The 17,879-nt window shown below is 33.5% G+C and overlaps 3 protein-coding genes across 5 annotated transcripts; 1 reads left to right on the top strand and 2 right to left on the bottom strand.

Moving 5' to 3' along the window:
• LOC133881423 (uncharacterized) lies at positions 1 to 1,684 on the bottom strand. Of its 2 annotated transcripts, none has more exons than XM_062320357.1 (4): positions 1,584 to 1,684; positions 1,286 to 1,406; positions 920 to 1,208; positions 1 to 192 (listed from the first exon to the last, which is right to left on the bottom strand). In XM_062320357.1, exons 2-4 carry the CDS (start codon positions 1,364 to 1,366, stop codon positions 56 to 58), a joined length of 507 nt encoding a protein of 168 aa, XP_062176341.1. In that variant the 5' UTR covers positions 1,367 to 1,406; positions 1,584 to 1,684; the 3' UTR covers positions 1 to 55. The 2 variants fall into 2 exon arrangements, with proteins under 2 accessions (XP_062176341.1, XP_062176342.1); XM_062320358.1 differs by having other exon boundaries at positions 920 to 1,120; positions 1,584 to 1,678.
• A 1,391-nt stretch (positions 1,685 to 3,075) lies between these two features.
• On the bottom strand, positions 3,076 to 4,040 carry LOC133881422 (uncharacterized). The gene is made up of 2 exons (XM_062320356.1): positions 3,469 to 4,040; positions 3,076 to 3,094 (listed from the first exon to the last, which is right to left on the bottom strand). Exon 1 carries the CDS (start codon positions 3,987 to 3,989, stop codon positions 3,480 to 3,482), a length of 510 nt encoding a protein of 169 aa, XP_062176340.1. The 5' UTR covers positions 3,990 to 4,040; the 3' UTR covers positions 3,076 to 3,094; positions 3,469 to 3,479.
• Positions 4,041 to 10,174: 6,134 nt separating this feature from the next.
• Positions 10,175 to 17,415, top strand: LOC133882515 (endo-1,4-beta-xylanase 5-like). 2 transcript variants are annotated; one of them, XM_062321703.1, is made up of 9 exons: positions 10,175 to 10,315; positions 10,413 to 10,475; positions 12,074 to 12,120; positions 12,267 to 12,486; positions 13,307 to 13,470; positions 13,863 to 13,961; positions 14,052 to 14,471; positions 15,440 to 15,817; positions 16,870 to 17,414. In XM_062321703.1, the coding sequence occupies exons 2-9, from the start codon at positions 10,433 to 10,435 to the stop codon at positions 17,233 to 17,235; spliced, it is 1,737 nt and encodes a 578-aa protein (XP_062177687.1). In that variant the 5' UTR covers positions 10,175 to 10,315; positions 10,413 to 10,432; the 3' UTR covers positions 17,236 to 17,414. The 2 variants fall into 2 exon arrangements, with proteins under 2 accessions (XP_062177687.1, XP_062177686.1); XM_062321702.1 differs by lacking the exon at positions 10,175 to 10,315 and having other exon boundaries at positions 10,337 to 10,475; positions 16,870 to 17,415.
• Positions 17,416 to 17,879: the final 464 nt, after the last annotated feature.

The following is a 17,879-nucleotide window of genomic DNA, read 5'->3' as shown; positions in this document are numbered from 1 at the left end:
GAAAAAGAAAAAAAAAAAGCCTGGTGCCTGGTGGTAATTCAATCCCACATAGCGATCACTTGTAATCATTTACCCACAAAAGTAGCTCTTCCTGATTGGATGAAGAAACTGCCTCGTCATCCAGCAAGTTGGCCCTCCTGTTCACTTCATTCATGTAGGCTGCTACATGCAAACTCCACAGAAGATGACTCTCTGCTTCCAACAACCCAGTCATTGCATTTTGATGAGATTTTGGGTCTCTGGCATTCACCAAAACAAATAGCAAAATCCAAAAAAGAAGAATGGGGGAAAAAAAAAACCTCTTAAGTAAATCAACAAGTTGGAATAATCTAGAAATCATTTTAATATAAGCATCTACATAATCTACTTAAAACTAAAAAAATGCCTAGTAATTTAAATTTTTATCAAAATTTAAAATACAGCCCTGAGGAGTTCTAGCAATTCTCTCTCCGTAGGAAAGAGGTTTGATGTTCTTGGGATGTTCTAAAAGCCGAGGTCTTCGCTTTGGACAGCTACACATCAGAAGATTTTAACTATTTCATAATCTCATTAGAATGAATCAGCTCCTTGTGAACTTTTTGCAAACATAAACAGGTCAGTGAATCAGCAAACTATTTTTTATTGCATAATTGTTTTGATAGGAAGAATGGTTCTTTTTGTTCTCAGTAGTTGGGTGTTTTAGGTTCTTCCAGAATTGATAACTAAGGATCCATTGTCAATTTGTTGACACTTCCAATTTTTAGTTGTCCTTCCTTTTCAATATTATAAAGTTTCTCTTGTATATTTGTTGTCTACTCGGCTTCATCCACTCAGCATTTTCAATGAGTTTTACTGCAATTGAAAAAAAAAAAAGAAAAAAGAAAAAAAGACATTCTAGTCTTAGTCAAGATTAGGACCAGTCTTTAAAATTCTCACATACCTTGTTTGCAGTTCCCATTCTTGAAAGGCTCATAAGTTTTTTCCACCCCACCAGCATTGTTGCTAATAGTGTGATTGTCCTCCAAATCTGGTAAGTGGTTGTCGTCCAATAAATCTCTATCTTCATAACTACATATCTCATGGCTATCAACAATTGAGCCTAAGGAACTATTATCACTGTTACTTTTCCTAGACGAATCTCCTGATATAAGAAAATGGGTGAGAGTTTTTTTGTGTAGTTTCAGATGGAGCACCAACCATGTCTTTATTAAATTCAGACAACCGCAGGCCTGAAATAAGCAATATAACTGCATTGTCATACTCTAAGCCCTACAAGGTGCAAGATTAAATTTTATCATGTTCTAACCTGCTGTAGAACGAGAAAATAGTGCACAGATGAAACCACCCTTTTGCAGCATACCCCCACATGTATTGATTCCAAAAACATCCCTTAAAATATGTTCAGTGACCTTACCAATGCCCCCAATCTGTAAAGAAAGATTTCCCAAGTGTGTGATAAGAAATGTAAATCAAATTGAGACTTCATAACTACATATAACAAAAGGGGAAAAAAAAACAGTCATTCTGGAAGCTCTAACTTTATCAAAAAAAAAAAAAAAAATCATGTCAACTCTACTGCAGTCGATCATAATTCACAAATATACCTTTCGTATGGGAAGTGAAGATATAAATGTCACGACAGCCATCAGGTCATTTGGTAAGATGAATTGTCCATTTGGCTTATTTATATCTGAACAACCCTGAGAAAACAAATATATGGAGGAAAACGTATATAAAGATGTAACACACTTAAACTATCTTAATCACTTTGACTTATGCAAAACTAAAGTTAAGAGATACAACGAAAAGGTGACAAATGCAGATATGTGTAAACCCTTTTTACCTGTGAAAATTTATCTAAAACATTCATAAACAAAATAAGGGGAAAAGAGAAGGCAATTAAGATATACGTGAACCATCACTTATTGCAGATGTTAAGCTTGTCCTTGATCTGATTTCTAGTATTCTACGGTTTTACTAGCTAGCATACCACCACACTGTGGGCACATAATGTGATTGTGTATTATCCTTAAGAACTCATAGCATGACAGCAAAAATGTTGCTGCCACCTCCAGAAAGCACATCTCAAACTATATACCCCAAAACCTCATCTTCCGATTGAATTTAGGGTTGTTCCTGAAATTTTTCATATATTATCATTTTTATCTTTCCTTTCCCAATTAGCTGCTCATCACAGCTTTTCTTAACCTATAAACAATTTGTTTCTTGAATTCAAAGCAGTCTACTCTATACTTCATAGGCAGACCTATTTTTGTGCTATAAGGATTGCATGTAGTTTGACTTGAATACATTGGGATCAAAACCATTTTTCAGCCACCACAAGTTGATTTCTTGCCTCAAGATGCAAAGAAAAGCCTTCCATCTGTTACACCAAACCTAAATTTTTATGGTAGATACCCCAAAAATCTATTCCTTGCAATGGACTTCCCCATGAAATAAAATGACTTGCCTTATTACACAAAATGTGAAGTTCACTAAATAATGCAAAGCGGATAAATCCCATTATGTGTATTTGTTACATGCCTCAAATTAAATTTTTGTGTTGAAAAGACGTAAATGTGGATTCCAGGCAGGATACACACAAAGAGAATATAAACATTGACATTGATTGCCTTCTTATATTGTTGCTAATCCAGTCTTCCACGAACGTACCAAACACATTGACATTGATTGCCACATTGTTCGTGAGAAGATTCAACAAGGTTCTCTTCGTGCCATGCATATTACTTCACAGACATCTTTACCAAGGCACTTGGTCGTGTTCCATTTCTTCACTTACTGTCCAAGATGAATGTCTTGAATATTTTCCACCAAGGACATTCCTCTTGAGGGGGTGTATTACAAATTGAAACGTATCATCAATTAAAGAAGGTTTGATACAGTTAGATTAGCAATAAGTTTGTTAATTAGTTAACAGCTGAGCTGACAGTTAGTCATGTTACTTTCCTAGTTTTCAGCTCTTATACGCATTTATATGTAACTCCGATTGTAAATCAATACAAGAAAGTGATTTCTCTCTTCATACAACTTCGTATTCTTCATATCTCCATTGTTCTCTATGGTTCTCTTTCTTGAGTTTTTCTGTTTCTTGCATCTGCAGTACAGAAATTGACAGGTTTTGGTTCGTTTATTAAATGGACCGTTTGTGAACACAAAATCATGCACGATTATTAAACAATACAAACTCGTATAAGACTCAAATAGTATCGGTTAATGCTCGTGAACAAACTCGTATAAAGTTTGGCTCGACTCGTTAGATCGTTCGTATATATTTATACCTATACATATACTAACTATTCATATGTATTACTAACTAGTTAGTTAATTTAGTATATCAACCAAACATAAGACAAAAATAATCAGACTATAACAAAAGGGTCTCTTAGAATATACGACAACATAAAACCAAACAATAAATCCATTACATGAATTTGATAAATAAATCGCAAAATATATAGAAAGACAAACCCCTCGAATCCTCAATGTGTCTCAGAAAGCTCCTGAAGGCGCTTCTCCAACTCATCCAACCTCACACCCCACTCACTCCTAACGCAAAACGGCCTCGCTTTACTATAATCCACACCGCCCTCTTCCCTGTGACCGCCGGCAGAAGATGACACCCCCTTCTGCTTCTTCATTTTCTTACTTCCACTCGTCGCCTTTTTCTGAGCGGCTGCTCTCTGTAGAGCCCAAAGCACATCTGACCCACTAATCTGCCTTCCCTCTTCTTCTTGTTTTTGCTTTGCTTGTTTGCGTTTTCCTTGTTTTGGCTGTTCTGGGATTGGGTCGGGCTTAGTGCTGGGATGACTGGAATTAAGCGCTGTGAGGATGGTGTGGCCTAGGCCTTTGATGTCTTTTGTTGTGACGGCGTCGTTTCCAGGTGGTTTGGAGCGGTGGCGCGCTGGCTTAGAATTGGCTGAGATGGTGAGGCCGGAAGGGGTGAGAGGTAGGAGGCAAAGTCCGGGTGTGGCGGGGAAAACAGCCCACATGGCTTCGACTTTGCGTTTTTCTCTTCCCTTTTTCGGTTCACGGATAATGGGCTTAAATACATATTGCAACAAAAACTCTCGTGGTCACAATAAAATAGGCATTTTTTTTTTTCCACAAAAAAAAAAAACAAATTTTCTAAAAGTCCTTGTATTAAAAATGCACGTGAGGGGAGAAAGTCCAGTTTTTTTAGAGAGAGAAAGTCATTGGTGAATAGTATTTTTCGCCGGGGGAGGGAGGTTTTGCTTCCCTCCTCCCGATCTTTTGTTCCTCCTAGCCCCTAGGAGGCTTTTTGCCCCTCCGTGGTATTACCATTAAAGTGTTGGTTTTCTTCTCTCTGCCATTAGGGTAGGCAGTCTGTTCCTCCCGGACTCGTCTCCGGTGGAGGTTTTGTCTCCTTACCCTTATGGGTTGAGGAGTTGTTGCTTTTGTTTTATTGTTGTTTTTCTTTTTCCTTGTGTTTTAACAGGAAGGCTTCATGTTTTAGCGTCGGTTTTGGGGATCGGCCGTCATCTTTGTGTCTCCGGTGGAGTTCTGGAAGAACCACAGTAGTATTCATCTTCATGATTCCAGATCTACGTTTCTCCACTGGTTCCCTCAAGACACGCGCTTCCTAGCCGTGATCACTGTCATCATCTAGTCTGGCCATCTCTAGCTGGTGGCCTTGCCGTTCTTTCTTGCCGGCACGTGGGGGATCCCTCTCCCGGAATGGGCGCGTGTGGGTCACGCCATCTTGTCAGGTCATGGCTGGTGGTAATCGGTGGATGGAGACGGTTGTTTTACTGCTGGGGAGTCTCATGGGACGGCACGTGCCGTTCACGCGCCTCCTTTAGTAGCAGTTTGGCTTCTTCCGACGTTTATGACAGTGATGATACTTCTTGTTGTTGTGTTTGTTTGTGTGTATTCCCTAGTTGTCTTTGTGTTTCACAGTGTGTCTTTGTAATACACAAATATTTATTGGACTTATTTGTAAAGTATGGCTTTAAAGGGTGTTCATGTAATATTTGTGTATTGTTTAAGCAGCTGCTTTGTCAGATTTGTTTCTGACTATGGATGTAGGAGTGTCTTGTACCTCTTATCTGTCTCTGTAATGCCTATGGCTTTTTTAGAAATGGAAGGAGCACATGCTTCTTGTTCGAAAAAAGAAAAGAAAAAATGCACGTGAAAATAAAAAATGAACCTAAAGATTATATGTATTATGGACAAGTTAGTATAATAGACTGTATTGAATAAATTTCTCAAATCCAATTTATAGAATTTTTTTTTTCCTATAATTTGCATCACACATCAACTTTAAGGATTGTTAATTGATATGTTTGTGTGGTATATAACATTACTCAAAGCAAAATTAATAGTGAGATAGTTTTTGTTAGAATATATTGCGAGATTCGTTATTATGAGATTTGATTTCAACATTGATTATAATTGCTTATAATCAAATTAGATTTGAATAAATTTAATTCTAATTTGACTTGATCTCTTATATCATTTTGTATTCTTTCCACTTCCCTATATATAGGACCCGAACTTTCTGTATTGTAAATTCATCAAGCAAATACAAGCAACAATATAGCCCTTTAGACTTTATTTTGTTGACGTAAGTCATAGATCGAACCACGTACAATCTCTTTATTTTTCTATTTGTTTATTTTATTTTTTCATGGTATCGTAGTTATAGGCTAACGCAGAATAATTTTATATGGCACTCCAGTGTCCCCTAGAATAATCCTCTGACGTGGCGTGGTCCACTCAGCTACGCCACATCAGGTCATTTGTTTTATAGACAAAAAACAAATACAAAATATCCAAAAGCAACATATAACACGAAACAAGAATTCATTTTCTCCCAAAAAAAAAAAGAAAAAAGAAAAGAAAAGAAAACCTTACCTATTCTGATGGTTGGGCTCTTTGGCGGCAGTGGCGGTTCGGGTGTGGTGAAGGGTTGTCGGATTTGTACGGTGGGAAGAGATAGAGATGGGTCGTTAGAGCTGTACGGTAGATGGAGATGGAGGGGTACCTTGTAGCTAGAGATGGAGATTGACGTATTTGGTGGCGGTGGTAGCTAGTGGTCGACAGTGCTTGTGGGCAATTGGCAGGGTTGGCTCGATAAATTTTGAGGCCTAAAGGGACAAGTTAAAGTGAGGCTCTTTTCTCATATTTAAATATTAATTAACTTAAATTTATTTTAGTATTTGTATTATTTTTTATTTAATATATCAATTAGAACACTTTCTTCTATTTGTAAAATGTATTTTAAAACTTTTTTTTAATGACTTATTAGATATAGAATGACTTATCACTTCATTCAAATACATGAAATAATAAGATTTTTTTTTTTTAAAAAAAAAAAAAAATTAAAGAGAAAATGGAAATAAGTTATATAAAGATTGATGTGTAATAAAACATAATGCGAAAAAAAAATATTGGATATTGAAGACTTACCGAATGTGTAATTCTATCTATTATACACAACACAAACAATGAGAATTTATGCACTTTGAGGACTTTTTATATTTTTCTAAACATTCAATTCAAATAAACGTTGGAGAAAAAATTATGTACATTGGACTAAGTTCATGAATGTAAAAATGAGGCTTTTAAAAGAGTAAATAAGCGTGACTTTTTTTTTTGTTTTTTGTTTTTTGTTTTTTTTATAGAAAAAATAAGTGTGATTTTCAATTTGTAATTACTTTTATTATGATTAAGGGCATTAGTTATAAACTATTTATTAAATTTATACCATATTAGAATCTTAAAAATTTATTTTGGAAAAATAATCTTTATTGTACAATTATTAAGTAGGGGCCTTAATTAAAGAGTATTTTGTTAATCCATATTGATTTTTGACCAATTTTTGGCCCAACAATGTCTTTGGTCTTTGTAGTATTGTTTTAAACTCATGCCAATTTCAGCCCACAGTTGGCTCTCATGTTGACCTATAGTTGGCCTAATTGTTTTAGGCTTTTGTGATATTATTTAAACTCAGGCCCATTTTAGCCCATAGTTGACTCTTATTTTCAATTGTTTGCTTTCATATTTGTCCCATCAACTGCTGCCATCTATAGCCACAAAAATAAAAAATAAAAAATAAAAAGAAGAAGAAAAATCAATGTCAAGGTGAAAAACTCAAGGTTCTAGAACCTTTCACCTTGAGTTTGAGAGGGATGTTAGAATATATTGCGAGATTTGATATCATGGGATTTGATTTCAACATTGATTATAATTGATTATAATCAAATCAAGTTTAAATACATTCAATTCTGATTTTATTTGACCTCTTATACTATTTTTTTTGTATTATCTCCACTCCATAGATATAAAGACTTTTTGTATTGTGAATTCATCAAGTGAATAAGAGTAACAATGTAGCCATTTGAACTTTATTATATAGATGTTGGTCATAAACCAAACCACGTAAAATTTCTTATTTTATTTTGTTTGATTTCCGCTATTATTATTTTTATTTTTTGTTTATATTTTCTTTCAGTTTTTCATATAACTATGTTTTCCTACCATTGTTTATATGTTTTTTTTTTTTTTTTTTTTCAAAAACTTTGGATTAGAATTGGACCTACAAGTAAATTTATATAAATTTAAAGATTAGAAAATATGAATTTGATATTTAAACCATGCGTCACATTTTAATATTGTCCCAAAACAAATTAAACAATCAATTGTTCTAACATTTGCCTCTATGTTAATCAAATGAGTCCTTTGTTTAATTTGATAACTTTTTCTCTCTTTTTTTTTTTCTTTTTTTTTTTCCCCTCTCTCTCTTCTTTTATATTTTAAAACAATAATATTAACAAGCAACACAAACACTCTCAGTTATTTTTATTTTTATGTCATATTATAATATTTTTCAAACAAAAAAAAAAATCTAAAAAGTAATAACAAACAGAAGTGTCACTCAAGTGGACCAAAAATAGGTTCAAAGTTTCAGAAAGAAATCCTTTCTAAAAGGGAAGATCAAGCAATTGATTGGAAACTAGAACTAGAGTGAATTTGATTTGAAACAGAGCCGTCCTGTTATTTACTGAATTAAACTTCAACAAATTTGCCAGGCTTGAACAACATATTGCTTGACTGAACAACAAAAGTGAACATGCTGCAATGAATAAAAAGTATTTAAGGAGTGAATTGTCCAAACAACAATTGTAATATATAAGCACGAAAGCTAATCTTCAAGAAGCGATCTGAATTAGGATCCTCTCAAATTATTTGTTTGAATTTGAGAAAATTCGGACAGGTAATTGTGAAAGACTATTTATGGGATCCACCTGATTAGATAAGTGGTTGAACAGTTCAATTTTTATTTGGTCAAGTGAGTCCCATAAATAGTCTCTCACAATCACTGCCTGAATTCTCTCAAATTCGGACAAATAATTTTAGAGACTCCTAATCAAGAGTTGCACCGTCTCCCTCCCTTAACACGTCATCAAGCTTCAGTTAAGCAAAACAGGGTTAGTGCAAATGTGAGATAAATTTCAATAGAGTTATCATTTACCATTGTTAAAAAGAAAAAAATAAAAATAAATGACATAAACTCAAAATTTTATAATTCAAACAACTTCAGGCAGTTTTTAAGAGAATGTTTTTTTAAGTAATAACAGACAACTCCAACCATAAAACATTGACAAAATATTTAAAATTACTTTCACATTTATATTACATCAGAACATTTTTTTAACCAAAAAACAAAAACCATCATCCAAAAAGCTTTATCAAACGAGATCAAGTTTTTTGTTTTTAAAAGCAGATACCAATTAAACATGGCCTAATAATAGAATAAGTTACTAGGCCTTGTTTGTTCCTAGTTTTATGTTTGTTTTAATAACAGTTTGTTACAAACTCCAAAGTTTACTTTTGTACACCTATATTGTATTTTTTTGAACGGTTCATATTAAATTCTAAGTTTTTCATGAGAAAAAGATAAAATTAAATTAAATTTAAACCCTTAAAAAACTACAACATAGGGTTTTTTTTTTTTAAAAAAATTAATTAATTATTTTATTTTTTTTACAGCACCTAAGCCTAATTCATTCGATTTTGCATTGACATTTCTCCTTTTAGCTTTGAAAAATGAAAAATTAATCTTTGGTTGATTTGGTGTAGAAACTTTTGCATGCATCAACATGGGTAATCCTAAAAGCTAATTAAGCCGTAAAGGATTGGTTTCAAATTCCAAGTTAATAATGTATTAATTCGATTTTTCAAATCGAATATTCATGCTACGTGTATCTTAAAAGCCTTTGTATAACGTTTGAAGATAGACATTTTGAGATTTTTGTGCATGGGATTAATTACATTAATCCGAAGGAATGGATTAATATTGCTAATTAAAAAAATAAAAGAAAATAACAAAAAAAATTCATAGGCAGCTGTCAAAACAGATCTGATCAAAGAAAATAATTACAGAAAAATTAAAGGCAGTAATGATCAAATTAAAATCCGATCTTTCCGGGATCCATATATTAAATAATTAAGAAATTTGCTCATCAAGAGACTGTTAAACCATGAAAATCAAATCAATAAATTAATAAAATTCCTATTTTGTTTGAGAATGTATATATATATATATATATATATATATATATATATATATATATATATATATATATATATATATTCAGAAAGAAATTTCAAAATTGATATTTAAAAGGGAGAATGGCCGGCTAGTTATTTTACAGTCGATCTGTCATATGAATTGTGAAAATCATTCATTAAATTTTTTTTTCTTACAAAATTATTTATTGATCCAAACTCCAAAGGTTGATTTTCACAATGATGTCATCTCAATTGTATAAAAATAATATAATTGCATGCTAAATAACCTTGTATTACTCCTTAAAAGGAGTATTAATTAAAGGAGAGAGAGAGCTGTGCAATTATCATTATCATCAAACAAACAAACCGACAGAAGATATAGAGATATGATATGTTTACATCATTTAATTTGTATAACTCCAATAATTTTTTTTTTTTTTAAAAAAAAAAACAAATCAAATGGTTAATTTGAAAAAAAAAAAAAAACAAATTATACATAAATTGTAAACGTGTCATATCTCGAAGATATATATATATACAACATTTGTTACGTCTCAAAGTAGCATCATATATTGTTTCTATATGATAGATATTTGGCAAGTAGAATTTCTTAATTAAGAGTTAATTCTAATATTAAGTATTTGGGATTAATGTAAAATCAGAAAACAGGCGATCTTTGAGGAGGCTACCTTCCCTGCAAATAATATATCCATCTCATTCTTTGTATATATATTCAATCTCTTTTGGCCTCTTTCTTCCATTGTTTCAATACGTACCCTTGGTATCCACTTTAAAATCTCTCTCTCTCTCTCTCTCTCTCTCGTTTCTTAACATGCATCGATCTTATTCTAGGATTGACTGGTTCCTGTTGAATCCAGGATTGGTGGCAACGTACAATATGCTTCTGCTGCTGCTGTCGTTTTGTACTCTACTTTTTGAAGGTTTGTTCTACTTCTCTCTTTGAAAGATGTTTCAACTCAGAGAATACACATGCATATATATATATATATATATATATACTTCTTCGCAAATGACGTGAGGATCGTGAAAGTTTCAACGAACTAGCTAGGGTGTTCTTTTTCTTGCTGATCATGTACTTTGGAAACATGCATAAACAAATTAAATAACGTAGTACGTGGACTGTTTTAAGAAATAACTTTGTCTGTTCGCTTCAAGCTTTACATGTTTGTGCATATATGTCTCTCTTTTTCTTTTTCTTTTTTGGCTCGGCCATTTTTCACTTTTTTTCAGAGGGGTTTTTTTTTTTTTTTTATATATTTTCTTGTTGTTGTCTTTTTGGGTTTTATTTTTTTTTTATTTTATACACAATACACAATTGACGGCCGCTAAATTTAACCTTTCACAATTAATTTACACTATTTTATTTTTTACTTTTCTGTTTTTCTTATATTTTTTTTTTCTTCTTGTTGCCCTTTTGGGTTTTATTTTATTTTATACACAATACACAGTTGACGGCGGCTAATTTAACCTTTCACAATTAGTTTACCCTATTTTATTTTATTTTATTTTTGTTTTTCTGTTTTTTCTTTGCCAATAAACTTGTTCATGACGTACGGCCACCTACTAATTAACCTTGTTCAATTAATATTCATTTTGCGGACAAATAATTAATTAATTAATTTTTCATTATGGCAATATTTCATTTCAATTCTATCAATTTGTTTTGTTTTATTTTTTTATTTTTTTATTCCTTCCATTGTGGACGTATTTGAAATAGAGTAATGTTTCCTGCACAATATTTGTACAACAATGCTGACGTGAAAATGATTTTCACAATAAAAAAGAGTAATGTTTCCTGCACAAAAAAAAAAAAAAAAAAAAATTGAAAATCATTCCACGTTAGTGTTGTACAAAGTGTATACATTTGTTGTGCATGAAATATTACTCTTTGAAATATAGCTTCAACATTACTGCATTTGTAGCTATGTTATCACAATAAACGCATAAATAGAGTGGAAATTGTCTACTAGTCTATTTAGAGCCCGTTTGGGATTGCCTTAATAAGCAGTTTGCCGAATAAAAAGCCGGTATGTTTGATAAAAAAATCCAAAAGCTTTTCTATGACTATTTTACTCTAAAAATGGTCACATGCACTTTTGAAAAAAAATAAAAAGGCTTAAAAATGATTTTTTTTTTTTTTTTTTTTTTTTTTTTTTTTTTTTGTCGTTTCTAAAAAAATCTTTGGATTTAAAAGGCTCTATCTCCCAATGCAATTCCAAATATGCTCTTAGATTTAGATATTATCATTGTTAAAAAATAAATTTGCAATCGCATGTGAAAAATCTTCTTAGAAAATATTTATTTCTTTTATATATAGACATTATTCTCTTCCCCTAATTAATTACCCAATACTTAATATGTGAAAGGATAAGAACAAACACGTACACGTAGAAGCTGATATATCAAATCTTTTTTAATTTTTAATTTTTTTTTTTCTGTTCTTCAGTATGCTAACTAAACAAAATGACAAAAAATAAATCTTTTTTTTTTTTTTTTTTTTTTTTTTTTTTTTTTGCAGGGTTTGAAGCTAATGCTTTAACATATGATCATGCGGCCACCGTTGAGGCAAGCAATTTCTTGCAATTAATTATTATATATCCTAATTAAGTTGTGAATAAATTGATTTATGGACATATATAGAAATTAAGCACGTATATATAATTAATATGAAATCTAAAAATTTATTCTTCTTAATTGGTTCACAACTTCAGTGCTTGTCGAATCCCCACAAAGCCCAGTATGGTGGAGGAATTATCATAAACCCTGAGTTGAATGAGGGGTTGAAAGGATGGTCCACCTTTGGGAACGCCAAAATAAAAGAAAGAGTTTCAGGAGGCAACAAATTCATTGTGGCTCATACCAGAAACCACCCACATGATAGTATCTCACAGAAGCTTTTTTTGGAGAAGGACAAGCTCTACACATTCTCTGGTATTTTTATTTTTATTTTTTATTTTTTTTCTTTTCAAAATGGGAGAGGCTTGTGGGACCCACCTACTCGGGGTAGGGAGGTGGGCCTCTTATATATGAACTTTAGACTGCTTGGATAGGTGGGTCCTACAGCCTCTTCTCTTCAATTATGTGAAAGATGATTGATATTGATCGACGGTATAACACTTTGTTATCTTGGATTTGGTTGATTGAGCTAGATTCTTTGAAATTAAGTTGTTCGAATTTTACTGAAATTTGGGTAAGGGGATTGCGAGGCTCACATGCCTGGAACAGATGAGCCTCACACCCTAAGTTTTTTGGAGTAGGTGGGGCGCCCCGTACGTAGCCGGCTTCTCTCTTTAGGCTACCCGAAACATGATTGATATTGAGATTGCAAAACACTTGTTGCCATCGATATAAATGAGCTACATCCTTTGAAACTAAACTGTCTGAATTTTACTGAAATTTAAGTACGTAAGAGATTGCATAGTGGGGCAAATGGACCTCACACGACCGTAAACAGGTTGGAACAAATGGGCTCTGCAACCCATATCTTATATATATATTAGGCGGCCAATTCCAAATTAAATATACATTGATAAATTTTGGACATGTTTCTTGCTTTGATATTAATTAGTAGGGGATTGGTGTTGTGCCATTGTTGTGTAGTGTGAGTGTTTTAATTATTTCTCTAATTAGTATCAATGAAGACTCTAGTAGAAATCTTTTTGCCTCCACAGCATCATATCCTTAAAATATGGGATAAAATCTTTTTTTTTTTGGTACAAGTTCACTAATTAATCTGCTTAATTTACCGCAGCTTGGCTACAAGTGAGCGATGGAAATGTGGCTGTAAACGCCGTTTTCAATACAACTACTGGCTTCAAACATGCCGGTACCGTTACTGCGAAGACAAACTGCTGGTCCATGCTTAAGGCTGGCCTTACCGTCAATGCATCAGGCCCAGCTGAGCTCTATTTTGAGGTATTTTTCACAATTTTTTTCAATTATTCTTTAAATTTAAGTGAGTGTTGTAAGCTAATTTTAGAGGAAGAAGCTTGACTCGATCCCTCCTTCCCTATAAGTTTCTTGCCATGCCTAAACTAGCAGTAATTTAGTCACTGCTGTTAGCTTATGATAATAGACGGGTGATATATATGACAATACACATCACCCAGTGAATATTTTTTCTTTTCAATAAAGACCGATTCATGGGCCGACGTGACAGTAGTCCAATGATATAGAAGTAAGATAGGAGATAAGTACGTAGCATTACTCCATTTACTCGTATTATTACAATCATTCCATTCCATGACACTCCAAATTTTTATGTATTCTTCAACATAAACTTATATAACATTTGATAATCTCTTCAGAGCAAGAATGCATCAGTTGAGATATGGGTGGATAGCATCTCATTACAACCATTCACCCAAGAGCAGTGGAAGTCCCATCAAGTTGAAAGCATTGAGAAGGTAAATTAAATATGTAACAACGTACATTTCAACCTTTCTTATACAGAAAGATTGCCTTGAAATCAAACAAACTTCACTTCAATTTGGCAGACGCGTAAGAGAAAGGTGAGAATCCATGCAGTTGATGAACAAGGCAATCCCATATCCAACGCGACAGTCTCATTCGAACAGAAGAAACTAAGCTTCCCGTTCGGCTCTGCAATAAACAAGAACATCCTCACCAACACAGCCTACAGAAACTGGTTCACCTCACGGCCGTTCACGGTCACGGTGTTCGAGAATGAAATGAAGTGGTACGCCAACGAACCATCCCCTGGCCAAGAGACGTACGCCGACGCCGACGCCTTGCTTCAGTTTGCCAAACAACACGGCATTCGTGTCCGCGGCCACACTGTCTTGTGGGAAGATCCCCAGATGATACAGGGTTGGGTTTCTTCACTCTCGCCAAGTGATCTTGCTAAAGCTGTCGACAAGAGGATCAACTCCGTCATGTCAAAGTATAGAGGCCAGGTTCGATCATCATTTATTTTCAAGATTTAAGTAAATTAATTCATTTATATTCTAACACTCTTCTTCACATACAAGGCGGGTTTGAGTAGATCCACTTGACCCAACAACCCGTCTAAGGTCAGCCATGACATGACCTGTTTAGTTAAACTGGTTAGATCTCTCAATCTTAACACGACACATTTATATAAGTGGATGATACAACAAGCTTGATAAACAGGTTGTGTCTTGACCTGACCCAAACTAGACTCAAGAGAAACAATTTGACCCATTTAAGGGTTGACAAGGGATTGACCCGAGCCACCTCTGGATTAAGCGGGTCACCTAAGTAAATTAATTAATTTAATCATTTAATTTATATTCTAACATTTTTGTTCACATATGAGGATTGACACTGGGTTGGCGTGTCAGATTTGACTTGATCCGCTTGACCCGACAACTGGTCGAGGGTCAGCCATGACACAACCCGTTTAGCTAAACTAGTTAGCTAGATCTCTCAACCCTAACTCGACACATTTATATAAGCAGATGACACAACATGCTTAATAAACAGGTTATGTCCCGAACTGACCCACATAAGCCATTCGTGTTGAATTGACCCAAACTAGACTAGCTCAAAAGAAACAATTTGACCCATTTAAAGGTTGACCAGAGATTGACCTGGGTCACCTATGGATTAAGTGGGTTGTCCAGGGATTGACTCGTTTATTAAATGGGTCAAGCGAGGGTGACCTAGTAGTGACAAGAACTCAATTATACCAAATTCAAGCCCGCTAATTTCGTATTGAGTTTATGCCGAGTTTGCAGGTCGTGTAAAAAATATACATATCTTGTGAATTGATAAAGACAAGATTCAAACTCATGAATTTTGATTCTTATACCATATTAAATTACCACTTATTTTAAAAACTTAAATAGATAGAAAATTATTAATCTAATAATTTAATTTATAATATTGTTTTAACAAGCAGGTTATTGGATGGGATGTTGTAAATGAAAACTTGCACCACTCCTTCTTTGAAGACAAGCTTGGTACAACCGCGTCGGCGAGATTTTACAGACGTGCTCAAACGATCGACGGGACATGCACGTTGTTCATGAATGAGTACAATACCATAGAGGACAGCCGCGATTGGTCATCAAAGCCAGACAAGTACCTGCAGAAGCTGAAAGACATTCGTGGCTTTCCCGGAAACGGCAACCTGAGACTTGGGATCGGGCTCCAGGGCCATTTCAGCTATCCTCCAGACCTTTCTTACGTTAGAGCTTCTATTGATACTCTTGCATCCACCGGCTTGTCCATTTGGATTACAGAACTGGATGTCAAAAATACCGTTGGTGATCAACAGGTAACAAAGAAGTTCAAGCACCACAACATGATTATATATATATATATATATATATATATATATATATATATATAACATTGGACATAAATTTCTTACATACAAATCGGTTTGTAGGAAATTTTTTACAATTTAAATATAAAAATGACACGTGTCTTTTAAGCATGTAAGAAGCACATATAAGAGATACATGCCATTTTTATATGTGGGATGTAAGAAATTTCTGTCCTATAACATTTCTTTTTGTCAAAACTTTGCTTACACCCTCCCGAAGCACAAGCGGTTTGACAATGATCACAATCTTAAAGTTTAAAAATTTACAAGCCCGTTTTCTGTTTTATTTTTATTTTTTCTCTTAAAAAAATTCTAAATTCGTTCTTCACATTACCAAACAACTTTCTTCACTTTTCTCTTACACAGAAAATAAATAAATAAATAAATAAATAAATAAATAAATAAAACTTCATTTACTTTTATATTGCATCAATTTATTCTTATTTTTCTCTAAAAAAAATCAATCTTCTTTGTTCACCTATATAGCATATTAATTAATTATTATTATTATTTTTAAAAAAATGATCAGAATGCTTTACCAAACACACCCTACAACCACAAATGTCAGTATCCCATGTTTCAACCCTTTTAATTTATCCTATGTTTTGTTAAATTGCCCAAAATGCTCCCTTTTTTTTTTCTTCAAATGAAAGTACAAATTCAAAAATGCCTTGGATTGACCAACAGCCAGCAGTGGGTCACTGAAATTTTGAATTTTCACTTTGTTTTATTTTTTTTCCTCTAAAAGGGGGGCATTTTTGGTATTTTAATGAAAAAAATGGGTGAAATTAAAATGGATTTAAACATAGAATACCAACATTGTAAAATTTTGAACTTTGAGATTATAATTGTAAAACCACTAATATATACTTTAGGGGGTAAGTGAAGTTTGAAGTTAATTTCCCTAACATTTTTCTTTCAAGTCTCGGACAGCCTTTGCCTAAAAGGATTACTTGTTTCTGTTCTGCTATATATTCACTGTTCTTGTTTGTTGCATGCAGACACAAGCACGGTACTTGGAGCAAATTCTAAGGGAATTACATGCCCACCCGAAGGTGAATGGAATCATGTTGTGGACAGCATGGTCGCCTGGGGGATGTTACAGAATGTGCTTGACAGACAACAATTTCAACAACTTGGCAACCGGGAATGTTGTGGACAAGCTGATGAGGGAGTGGGGTTCCAGGCCCATGGTAGGCACAACAGACGCTGATGGATACTTTGAGGCCTCCTTATTTCTTGGAGACTACGAAGTGAAAATCAGTCACCCTACCTTGCCAAGTTCCTACTTGTCTCAAAGGTTTGAGGTATCATCACAAGACACATTCTTGGAGCAACCAACATTGGTTGTCCAAGTTTCAGCATGATCGATCATTCTTAATTAGTACATAAATATTAGGCAATCTATGAATTAAATTGTTGTTTCGAAATAATTTTGGAAGATTAATTAGTACTCCATATATATGAGCTGATCGATCTTCCTTCACTTGTAAGCCTAGCTAACATTGTATGAGTTAATAAGTGATATCCACAATTTATTTTGATAATATAATGAAATACTCTATGAATGAAATCTTTGATTTATGGTGTAGTACTGTGAATATATTTTGAGACAATTTCAGTTTGAGGATGTTACATTGACGTGGCAATTGATGTGGACTATTATGTGACAGTTCACATGACACTTACTATATTTTACAAATTGATATGGTAATCCATGTGACGTACACTACTTACCACGCCAGCCACTACTAAAATATTCGTGTGACACTGTGACATTCATTCTTATAAAGAAAAATGGTAGGGGTACTGCAACTTTTTCTATAAAATCATTTACAAACTGATGAGGCAATCAATAATTGGTGAAATATAATAATTAAGAGAAATTGATTTTATAAAATGATCGAATAAATTTTTAGACTATAATTTTTTGGGTGATTTTAGTTGTTTCATATTAATTTGTTTTTTTTTAATAACACAATATTATTATAATTCTTTTTCTAGTTTAGGC

Source organism: Alnus glutinosa, chromosome 11 (assembly GCF_958979055.1).
Source record: "Alnus glutinosa chromosome 11, dhAlnGlut1.1, whole genome shotgun sequence".
Taxonomy (NCBI): domain Eukaryota; kingdom Viridiplantae; phylum Streptophyta; class Magnoliopsida; order Fagales; family Betulaceae; genus Alnus; species Alnus glutinosa.
Note: the sequence above shows the minus strand (reverse complement) of the source record. Positions and strands in the feature narration are given on the sequence as shown.